Below are 12,499 nucleotides of genomic sequence, written 5' to 3' on the forward strand. Positions count from 1 at the left end.
TTCTTGTTCAGCCAATCGCTCAGACAAACAAATTTGTTTACATTTTCAGGAGATAATGCTGCCTGCTTCTTGTTCACAATGTCACCTGAAAGTGAGAACAGGTGTTCTCGTGACCCTGTTGTAGCTGGCGTCACAAGATATTTACATGCCAGATGTGCTAAAGATTCATATGTCCCTTCATGCTTCAATCACAATTCCAGAGGACATGCGTCCATGCTGATGATGGGTTCTGCTTGATAACAATCAAAAGCAGTGCGGACCAATGCATGTTCATTTTCATCATCTGAGTCAGATGCCACCAGCAGCAGGTTGATTTTCTTTTTTATTTGTTTGGTTCTGTAGTTTCCGCATCGGAGTGTTGCTCTTTTAAGACTTCTGAAAGCATGCTCCACACCTCCTCCCTCTCAGATATCGAAAGGCTCTTCAGATTCTTAAACCTTGGGTCAAGTGCTGTAGCTATCTTTAGAAATCTCTCATACCTTCTTTGCGTTTTGTCAAATCTGCAGTGAAAGTGTTCTTAAAATGAACAACATGTGCTGAGTCATCATCTGAAACTACTGTAACATGAAATATATGGCAGAATTAGGGTAAAATAGAGCCGGAGATCTGCAATTCTTCCACGAAGAGTTCAGTCACAAATTTAATTAGCGCATTATTTTTTTAATGAGTGTCAGCCACATGTCCTCTGGAATGGTGGCCGAAGCATGGAGGGGCCTACGAATGTTTAGCATATCTGGCACGTAATTGCCTTGCGATGCCTGCTACAAAAGTCCCGTGTGAACACCTGTTCTCACTTTCTGGTGACAATATAAATAAAAAGTGGGCAGCATTATCTCCTGTAAATGTAATTAAATTTGTTTGTCTTAGCGATTGGCTGAATCGCTAAGTAGGACTGAGTGGATTTGTAGGCTCTAAAGTTTTACATTGTTTTGTTTTTGAGTGCAGTTATGTAACAAAAAATAATTCTACATTTGTACGTTGCACTTTCATGATAGAGATTGGACTACGGTACTCGTGTGAGGTGAATTGAAAAATACTGTTTCTTTATCACTTTTACAGTGCAAATATTTGTAATAAAAATAATATAAAGTAAGCAGTGTACACTTTGTGTTGTAATTTAAAGGAATATATTTGAAAATGTAGAAAAACATCCAAAAAAAAATTTCAATTGTTACTGTATTGTTTAACAATGCAATTAAGTGTGATTAATCGCAATTAATTTTTTAAATCGTGATTAATTTTTTCAGTTAATCGCATGAGTTAACTGCAATTAATTAACAGCCCTAATTTATATCTTTGCAGAGAGCTTTCCTTTATTTAAAAAAAAAAAAAAAAAAAAAAGAGAGAGGAAAAAGTCTATATATAACACCTTCGAAAAAGGACCTGGGTAGGCAAATTATCCCAGGAATGGGGTTTGATCTGCAAAAGAGGACCAGAAACCTCAGTCTGAAGCACAATAAAAGAAATTTCCTTTGAATTACTGTTTCAGTGGTACCTCACACCAGTTAGGTAAAAAATGTAGAGAGATGGAATTGGGATAATGTTGGAAAAATTGTGGTGAAAGAGGAGATTTTATGTATATATTGTGGACATGTCCAGTCATTAGAGTATTGGAATGCAAATGTAAGTAAATATCACATATTGTTGGATATTTATTACAAAATGATACTTTGGTAGTCCTCCTGGAGATTCTTGAAGAAATGATCACACTGGAGGAAATGAAGAATTAATCTCTCATCTGCTAGTAGCTGCTTGGCTACTGATAGCCATTCCTTGGAAAAACAAAAATAGTCCAACCATAGAGGAATGGTTTAAAAAATGAGAGGTGTTTGTTATGAAAAATTAACACCAATTATGTAGCCAGCAAAATTGAGAACAAATAGATACTTAGATATTTGTATACCTTTTTATTCAATACTCAAAGTACATTCAGCTGCATAACACCCCGGCACACCTGTAATTTTTTTCAAATATTAAGATTTGATAGACATGCCTGGCCTGTTTAAATATGTGTCATCAGAGATTTCACTCAATTTAATAGTCACCAGGAACAGCATGTCATAGGTGTTGTAATGATACTCTATAAATATGGTAACATCCTGTTAAATAGAGACATCCGATAACTATATTCCTGTATAATGTCTCTTTAAACAAAAGCTCATTATTATTTTGTTTGATATTTACATGGAAAAGACTTGCAAACCTGTTAATACTTCCTAAATAAATAGTTTAGGTTTGTTTAACCTTTTTTTTTTTTTTTAAAACATTAGAAAGTCTGTGTTTTAATTGTCTAAAGGTTTCAAAAGTGCCTAAATCCCAATAAAAGTCAGTTACATGCTCTTGAAAATTTTATCCACATTCTGCATTAACTCACACCAAGAAAATCCCATCATACCAAGATTATGATTCTGCAATTTGATCTGTATTTGAGGAGCTGCATGGACATCAGTGGAACTCCATGCATGTTTAAGGGTCTGCTGATGCAGATCAGATTTCAGGTTAGGTATCTAAATTATTAAAATATATATTTAAAATGTTACAATTTACAGTTAAAATTTTAACAAATAGCCTCTAATACAGTGAAATATTGTACATAATCCTTTTAGACTCCACCATGAATAATGAATGTTATTGTTCTAGTAAATATTATATATTTAAATGTCATATTACTGTTTCCATAATGTGTTTTGTTTTCTGTCTATGTGTAGTCTTAGTAAACAACTTTCTGAGTATGCCAACTGGAATAATGTAGAAAAACCTTCTCCAAACAATACAAAAGGCATGTCGGTGTTTAGCAGTCCAGACAGGGTTGGAGACGTTGGTTTTGCTTTGGGAGCACCTGCTACAGATAAAGAAGGTAGGATTGTTCAAAAAAATTCAATTAAATGAAGAGTCAGTAGCTACTTTATTCACATCTTGTTAAAACTGTTTTTAGTCATCTAGCAAAGGAAAGAGAGTGACCAACCTAGGAAGTTTTGTACATGCTCCCATCTCTCATTAGTTGGCTATGGATCTGAGCAGATTCTTGTTGCACCGCCTGTGGCTGGTTGTGACCTAACTTTCCAAAGGATTGCAGCCTCCTCCCCACTAGCTCTCACTAAGATATATACAAAAAAATTCTGCTGTTTAAACGTATGGGAACAGAAATATTATATTTGTTCAGGCAAGCAATTTTTCCTGCTGCCTATTGACTTCTGATATAGTGAATCTGCTTACAGAAAACTGCAGATTAATCCATACATTAAGTCAGGAGATTTCTTCGTTCTGCAGTAAGGATGTGGTAGAGAAATTCAGTATAAGAACACATGGCTCTATATTTGGGTTCCACTAAATTTTCCTGGGTATATAATACATGTGCAACCTTAATTAGGCTGCTTAAAATAGAAGGAGTGGGTTAACTTTTATTTGTCACCTTCAGTCACAGTTTTGTTTGTCATAACTAAGCTGTTGTGAATCTTTTTATGATATTACAAAGTATTATGGCTTTGTGTAAACAAACTCATAAACAGGTTTTGTGTATACATTATGTCCTTTAAAATAATTAGGTGCATTGTTGGACAAAGCTTTGCTTTGTTTTTGGTTCTTACATAATATCATTTTGTAAACGAATGTTTAATTTAGTTAAGTAATGCACTGAGTAGAAACACAAATTATGAATAGTGACATGATTAGGAAATTATATTTAATATCTTCATATGGCAAAAGAAGCCATTAAGGAACTTACAATATCTAATCTACAACTACAAGCCTCTGAAGCACTAAAAATAGATTCCATAAACAAAACGTATTTTCCCACCTTGAAATCCCCCTTTACCATGTAAAGTACAAGCAATATAAATCACTCAGGTTTATTATTTTAAATTAAGATTTCATATTGTTTATGATACTAATACATAATCATTAAATGTAACAGTGTGGTGAGTGGACACAGCTGCTCATTCAAATGCAGCAAATCACACAATTTTTGAAAAATTTGAGGAAGTATGTGAGCAAAGCAAAACACAGCAAGCTCACCCTTACTCTCCTTTTTCCTTCCCCAAAAGACTAAACCAAATTTAGGGCCAAATCCTGTTCCAGCCCTGCTTAATGGCATGGAGCTGTACTCCTTGGTCCTGCCTGATTCTGTATGTGGAGTGCTATATGTGCTGGTAACTTGAAGAATTAAATCTTGTGTTTGGGACTGCACACACCACCCACACACACATCAAATTGTAGTTCCCTTCCAGAAGACTATGGTGCGGCTCCTGGCCTTGAGGGTTTGATGGCTGAAAGCAGTGCACATGCCTACTGATCCTGTAGTGAGAGGTTTCATGACTTACAGTCACACATGGCGTTTGTTTGGCTCAAAGAACAATGCTATCTTATAGTTCCAAAATGGAGCTACTGACAGGGAGGGAAGGATGAACCTTTGGGCCAAATAACACCTCTATCTCCTGGATAATTACTGTTGTCTGTGGAATCACCTCGTATTGCTATTACAGATAAACAGAACATGAATGAAGACTTATCTTAGTACCCACGTACTGTACATAGCTGAATAAGCAGGAAAGAATCCTGTGGCACCTTATAGAGTAACAGATGTTTTGGAGCATGAGCTTTCGTGGGTGAATACCCACTTTGTCAGATGCTTGTAGTGGAAATTTCCAGGGTCAGGTATATATATGCAAGCAAGCTAGAGATAATGAGGTTAGTTCAATCAGGGAGGACGTGCCAGACATGTACCCAGAAGCCTCCTACTGCAAGACAAAACCAAGAAAGAAACCAACAGGACTCCACTGGCCATCACATACAGTCCCCAGCTAAAACCCCTCCAACGCATCATCAGGGATCTACAACCCATCCTGGACAATGACCCCACACTTTCACAGGCCTTGGGTGGCAGGCCAGTCCTCGCCCACAGACAACCTGCCAACCTGAAACATATTCTCACCAGTAACTGCACACCACACCATAGTAACTCTAGCTCAGGAACCAATCCATGCAACAAACCTCGACACCAACTCTGCCCACATATCTACACCAGCGACACCATCACAGGACCTAACCAGATCAGCCACACCATCACTGGTTCATTCACCTGCACGTCCACCAATGTAATATACACCATCATATGCCAGCAATGCCCCTCTGTTATGTACATCGGCCAAACTGGACAGTCTCTACGGAAAAGGACAAATGGACACAAATCAGATATTAGGAATGGCAATATATAAAAACCTGTAGGAGAACACTTCAACCTCCCTGGCCATACTATAGCAGACCTTAAGGTGGCCATCCTGCAGCAAAAAAACTTCAGGACCAGACTTCAAAGAGAAACTGCTGAGCTTCAGTTCATCTGCAAATTTGACACCATCAGCTCAGGATTAAACAAAGACTGTGAATGGCTTGCCAACTACAGAACCAGTTTCTCCTCCCTTGGTTTTCACACCTCAACTGCTAGAACAGGGCCTTATCCTCCCTGATTGAACTAACCTCATTATCTCTAGCTTGCTTGCATATATATACCTGCCCCTGGAAATTTCCACTACATGCATCTGACGAAGTGGATATTCACCCACGAAAGCTCATGCTCCAAAACGTCTTTTAGTCTATAAGGTGCCACAGGATTCTTTTATGTTTTTACAGATCCAGCCTAACACGGCTACCCCTCTGATACTTGATACCTGAATAAAAACTTTACAACAGAGAAAAAGGCTCAGGGAAGAGTATACCATCCCCCTCGTTTACTGAGCCCAGGTTTCAAGGTTCATTTTTCTTCTTTGGCTGTGTTGGCACTTAAATGATCTCTCCGGACCACTTCTCTCCTAATGTTGCATTTCTGAAGCAGTTAGTACAGGTGTGTGATGGCACTGACTTGTGGAGATGCAGAATGACTCTCTGGAGATATGACGTTTATTTGAGTTCTTGGTCTCCTGAGCAGCTCTGGCAGTTGACTGGAAAGCAGGCATGGACCCTGTCTGCATCTTGTTCTGCATACTCAGAATCATTCACACTGTTGCAAAGCCAGAATAATCAGGAATTGGGATCTAACATGCTTTCTACAAGAGATTAGAATTTGGCTTTTGAAGTCTTTGCAATAAAAATAAAAGGAGGTAATTTCACAATTTGTCCTTTCGTTGAGAATATGCTATTAGATCAGCAGTTTGTCATATTCTTGTATATGCGGGAAATCTCATGACCCATTTTGGTCAATTTCACATTCACAGAATTTAAAAAATCATAAATTTCATAATTTCAGATATTTCAATCTGAAATTTCAAGGTATTGTAAGTGTAGGGCTCCTGACCAAAAAAAGAAGGTTTTTTCCTTTTTTTTTTTTTTTTTTTTTTTTTTTTTGGGGGGGGGCGCGGGCGGGGTGGTTATTAAAGTGATATCCTTATTTCTGCACTGGCGGTGGTGCTACCTTCAGAGCTGGGGAGCTGGAGAATGGTGGCTGCTGGCCGGGATCCCAGCTATGAAGGTAGAGTTGCTGCCAGCAGCAGCAGTGCAGAAGTAAGGATGGCATGGCATGGTATTGCCACCCTTAGTTCTGCGCTGCTGCCTGCAGAGCTGGTGCCTCAGTCAGTGGTGGAGCCAGGTTCTAACATCAGGGGGAGCGAACACACAAAAAAGGTGCCACCCAACATATCAAATTACTAATTACATGCTTTTAAATTCATTATACATATTTATTTTCTACTTAAAATAAAAACAGAAGAATGATACTGTTTTACAAGTACGTGAGCCCACTTGACAAATTTTATTGTCCTTTGGTCTGGCTTCCATCCCCTCTCCAACTGTTGCAGCTGTCCAGAGGTGCTTGCCCTCCACGCCTTCCTCATTTACACCTCATTCATTCAACAGTGCAATTGATTAAGAGTTAGGGGAAGTTCTTGTTCTACTGCTAGCAAAAATACATTTTTCTTTTCTTTTATTCAATCCTTAGGGGCTATAACATTTATACTGAGATTCAATGCAAAGTTTCTACGTGAGGCTTTGATACAGAGTTTCATGAAAACAGAGGTCCCACATGGGTAAACCCACTAAAGGTTTTATGAAGAGGCACAATGTAAAGTCATATGAAAATTATCAGAGATTTATCTACCGAAGCACATCATTGGGGAATCATGGGGGGGAGAGGCAGGGCTAGCGGGCCCTGCTGCTCTCCTATTCTGCAGGAACAGAGGTGACTCTAGGTACCAGAGCCATCAATCCATCACCTCTCTCCAAGTGTACCATTCAGTCCAAAAAAAAAAACAAAAACAAAAAAACCTCCCAAGTTCCATTTACTGCAGCAAAATGTCTTCAAAAGATCAGACAAAGGTATTACCAGTGACATGCACAGAATATCAACTACTAACCCATTTGGGAAGGCAATGAGCAATTCCAAGTGGCTGAAGGCTTAGTGCAGAGAGGCAAGAGAGATGCCTGAGAGCTCAGATTAGGTCTCTGGGTTTTATTGCTGGAGCCTACATTGTGCATAAAAGAACCTGTGGTAAGGGGTGCTGGGGAGCACCCTACCAACCCAGATATGCAGGAAGACTGCATGATATGTGAGAGGGATTCACTGGGGACCAGGCCCTCTTCTGTGCCGGTGTGGGAGAGGGGGCTGATCCTGGATGTATTTTTAATGAAGGGGGGGTGGAATCAGATTCACTCATCTATGGGTGTAACTATTGGGTAGGCTGTGGGAGTGCAGTGCCCCCTAATGGCTGGTTTCACTTACTCACAGCCAATGAGGTAGTTCCTTTGGCTCCAGAGGCTACAGGTCCAGGGTACAATCTCTGGGACAGGGGTATTGTAAATCTAGCATTTAAAGCAGCCAGTCTTGCTGCTGCTAGAGAAAATTCAGCTGCTATCTTGGAAAGCATGGGGTGCAGACATGATCTCTGGAGCATTTGCCATTAGGGGGCATCTGCAGCTTAGGGGATGGGCTTCTAGATAAGGGAACAGACTGGGTCTTGGGAGATGTAGGTTCAGTTCCTGCCTCTGCCACAGACTCTCTGGGGGACCTTGGATGAGTCACTTAATCTCCCTGGGCCTCAGTTCCCTGTCTGTAAAATGAGGATAATACTCCATCCTCTGTCTGTTTGGAGTGAGGGAACTGTCTCTTACTAGCACAATGGGCCCTCATCTAGCTGGAGCCTCCAGGAGCTACCTTCCTAATACCAGAAGGGTTTTTTCAGACCATATAGGCACCCTTCCATAAAGGGTGAATATGTGGAACAAGAAGGGGTCAGATGGGGTATAATCCAGAATTCATTTGCCACTTGTGGTTGTTTTGCATGTCAAGTCATATTTCTGCATTTCAGTGTCCAGACTATACAGAGTCTCAGGATATTTTTGTTGTTGCATTTTTTAGCTGTCTCTGCTAGTTTAAAGAGACTTTCTCAGCTTGTAATAATACGAGAAAATCAAATTCTCTTGGTTTCCATCTCGAGAAGAAAATCAGAGGCCTGATCCTGTATTTTTTTGTGGAACCAAGACTCCTGTTGAAACGTTGGGGAGTTCTGAGTGCATGGAAAATGTTGGACAGTGATCCACCACACAACTAAAATTTTGACCCATGATTAGATTTGTAAAAACAAGGCCAGCAGAGAGATTTGGAATGAATTTTTCTGAGCATTCTAATTGAAACAGTTTGGGTTTTAAAACAAATAAAGGTTCCCCTGCAGTGTTTGCAACTCAAACTTCACAGCCCTGTGAACTCGACTGTAAACAAAGGTGGAACTGACTGACTTTATTGATTTTTTCCCTTGTCGGCATCGAGAGAAATGCAACAATCAAACAACATAAATAGTGACAGATGAAATGGATTTTTAAAAGGCTTTATGTTTCTAATATTAAGTGTTCTTTCCTACCAGATTGCTGTTTTGTTTCCACCTGGCCCGGCCCCCCCCCCCCGACTCTGCCCCCTCGCCGCCCCATCGAACCCCTTCCCAAATCCCCGTCCCAGCTCCGCCCCCTTCCTCATTAGCCAGTCTGATGCTGCTGCGTTTCAAGCACCAAGTCGTTATTGTAGTGAAGGGGTGTGATTATCTATTCCTTGTTTCGTCTTTCTTTGCCTTTCTCTGTTTGCAAACTGTTAGTAGTGAATAAAGTAAGTTTCTTTAAAGGAACACTTTGCAGGATTCCTTATCCCAAGGCTGATAGACCTCCCCTTTCTCTTAAGGTTTTTTTGGCCTTTGTAAGGTGGATCAGGAGCTAGGTCCTTACTAGCTGTTGAGCGCCATCCTCTACCTACTTTAAATACTGTTATAAAAACAGCCATGTAGGTCTTTTTTGACCAAGATTGTCAGAGGAGCTCCCCATAGGAGTTTGCTTCATCAGCAGTTGTTCTGTCTCCTCTCTGGATCCCAATGATGCCTCATTGATGTATCCTTTCTTATTCACACCCTGCCTTCCAGTTGCGTCTGGTCAGATGTCCAGGTGGTGTTTCAACAACTACTTTTTTTAGTGCCTGCTTTGTTGCATTGACATCATTAGTCTTAAGTCAATGAGAGCTGTGGGGCTACAATCTACCTGAAAATCAACTATGTGTATCTCAGGTTGGGCATTTAAGAACTGAAGTACCTCAAATTAGAGGACACTTAAAACAGCTTGGGCCTTTGTATATCATGATCATTCTCATTTGTAAGGTAGGGGAAATGATCATCAAAAAACAAATAGGACAAAATGATTAAAAAAGATTACATTTTCCCCCAACCAGCTCACATATTTTTAAGCTGCTTTAAGGTCCATAAACTGCACTGGACTGGCAAACTGGTACAAATAGTTGTAGGATCAGAAAACTTTCTTTTAATTTTCCTGGACAGATAACCTGAATTAAAATAAATAAAATGGAATGAGATTTTAATATTTCTCTTTAAGAGCTATACTCTGTAAAATATGTGGAAAGTAGAGTCGCTGTAGTTTAATAAAAGATTTGGGGGGGGCGTGGAAGAAAGCGCATAAGGAATTAGAGAACAATTTGATGAGGTTCAAAGACCAAAAAATGCCCCCCCTTGCCACTTTGTCACTATTTTCTTACATTCTTCTAGCCTTGTGCCCTTACTACTTGTTGGAAAAAATGTTCAGAAAACTTGAAATTCTTTTTGCATTTTACCATGTCTGTTTTAATATTTTAAGTTTTTATCAAAACGATTCTTAAATGTACTGTTTTGATTGATCATTGCCAGATTCATTAAAAACTCCATTTGGGCAGAAAAACATTTGATTAGAATACAAACCGTGTACAGGTCATGACAAATTCTGCTAATTTTTAGTATCACTTTGTAATGTAAATTAAGCTAATGTTTTACAAATTGTGATTGATTACTACTTTATCTCAGAACCTGTAAACATCGTTTATTTTGTTTATTTTGGGGATCCTTAATGTATACCAAATTCACGGCTGTGAAAAATGCGTCACAACCGTGAAATCTGGTCTCCCCTGTGAAATCTGGTCTTTATTCTACAGATTTCATGGGGAAGACCAGTGTTTCTCAAATTGGGGTTCCCAACTCAAAAGAAGGTCATGGGGGGGGAGGGTTGCAGTGTTATTATAGTGGGAATGCAGTATTGCCACTCTTCCTCCTGCGCTGCCTTCAGAGCTGGGAGGCCGGAGAGCAGTGGCTGCTGGCCAGGCACCCAGCTCTGAAGGCAGCACGCTGCCAGCAGCAGCGCAGAAGTAAAGGGTGGCAGTGCCATACCATGCTACCCTTTACTTCTGTGCTGCTGCCTTCAGAGTTGGGTCAGGATCTCTACAGTTATAACACTGTGAAATTTCAGATTCAAATATCAGAAAACATGAAATTTAAGATTTTTAAAATCCTATGACTGAAATTGACCAAATGAGTTGTGTATTTGGTAGGGCCCTATTAATGTGCCTTAATTTTTCCTTATTTAACTGTTTAGTCTCTTTAAAAAAGTCTTTAAAAGACTGTCAAATAGATTAGTCAAAGATAATTACCAAATTCTAAGTTCACTTCTCTGTCAAAGAAAAAATATAACTTTGAAAGGCCATCATATTTATAGTGCTTGCCAAATAGCATGTCCATGTTCCCCTGCTATAATCTGGGGATGTAGCAGAGTCATAGGGTCTTTTGTGTGGAAGTGCAGAGCCCCTGCATTGGCTCTGGGATAGCTGCTTCATTCTGATTTCTGCTTATGGCTACCTGTAGAGTTCTTTCTACAGCATGGAGCACTCTTAGAAAACTAATATAGCTTCAGTATGAATTACTTTTTTCAGAGTATTTCCTGTGGAGTTAGAGGTAAATGTGTGTCCTGCCCCTGTTCCCACTACACTCTCCGCACACTGTACACTCTTCTGACTTGTGGGTCTTGGGTAAGAGGAATTCTCTCACCACTTTCATAAGGTTATGGACCGATATATGTAAAGAGGATCCCCTCCAGGCCGAGATTTGGGACAATAGGTAGGTCTTTTTATTATTTCAGGTGTGCACAAATAAGAGACACTATTTTAAGGTGAGCTGCCTTAAACCTACAACTTTATTAGCAAGTATTAGAAACATACTTAACCATGCCTATGGGGAAATGGTCTCAAACCACGTCACAACCGGAGAATGTGTCCTGACCTGAAGTGTGATTTCATGGCATCCCCAGTGCAAAAATCTTTTTCATTAACTCTGGACAATGGAGCTCAGAGATTTGGCTTGCTGGCACAAACAAAACATCAGCTTTGGAGCACAGTATTTGCAAAGAGAATTTAGGCCCTCCAGCAGGCAAACTTTATTGTACTGCACTGATGCTTTCCCTGCATTCCATGTATATGGTGAAAATAAACATACCTGCAATACATGGAATGGGTGCTTGTACAAATACCTGCAATACATCGAATGGATGCAATGCATGGAATGGGTGCTTATACAAACATTATATAATATGGAATGAGTGCTTATACAACATTTATATCATGTTTGTATAAGTACCCATTCCATGTATTGCAGGTATGTTTATTTTATAAAATATTTCTCGATCAGATTTGTACTTTACTACTGGCAATCTCAAATTCCTGCCTCCCTGAACTCATGTGGTTCTAGTCTGTCACATTTCTTCATATGTGTGGGTGTGTGGTTCTAGTCCGTCACATTTCTTCATATATGTGGGTGTATACCCACACATGAGGAAATGTAACAGACTAGAGCCGCATGAGTTCACGAAGGCAGGAATTAGAGATTGCCGGTAGTAAAGTACAAATCTGATAGAGAAATGTTTTCATTTTAATATTGAATTGATGGTATTTCAAATAATAGAGAATAAGATGAAAATTAAACTTATTAGCAGGGTCTTAAAAGAGTCTATACAGATAGCATTTCTTGTTTGCTTTCAGCACTATCATAACTGCTTATTAGATTAATAACAGTCAGTAGTTATGTATTTCTTTGTTTCATCTTCATATATGCATGTTTCTGCTTTACAACTTTATTTTCTGATTTCATTGTTTCATCTGTCCTTTCCATGCCTTTCCCTAAATGGAAATAGAAATGCAACAGTCTCCCAACCAGACATCAAGAACAAG

The 12,499-nt window shown here is 39.4% G+C and overlaps 1 protein-coding gene across 11 annotated transcripts in view; it reads left to right on the forward strand.

Moving 5' to 3' along the window:
• ANKRD7 (ankyrin repeat domain 7) overlaps positions 1-12,499 on the forward strand; it is a 195,886-nt gene that overhangs the window by 30,286 nt on the left and 153,101 nt on the right. For 10 of the 11 annotated variants that reach the window (XM_050935977.1, XM_050935978.1, XM_050935979.1 and 7 more), the window contains one exon: positions 2,709-2,857. The exons of the other annotated variant lie outside the window; for it this stretch is intronic. In XM_050935977.1, the coding sequence (XP_050791934.1) occupies positions 2,709-2,857 (149 nt within the window). The remainder of the gene's footprint in view (positions 1-2,708; positions 2,858-12,499) is intronic. 11 annotated transcript variants of the gene reach the window in all.

This window comes from Gopherus flavomarginatus, chromosome 1 (assembly GCF_025201925.1).
Source record: "Gopherus flavomarginatus isolate rGopFla2 chromosome 1, rGopFla2.mat.asm, whole genome shotgun sequence".
In the NCBI taxonomy this organism is placed as follows: Eukaryota; Metazoa; Chordata; order Testudines; family Testudinidae; genus Gopherus; species Gopherus flavomarginatus.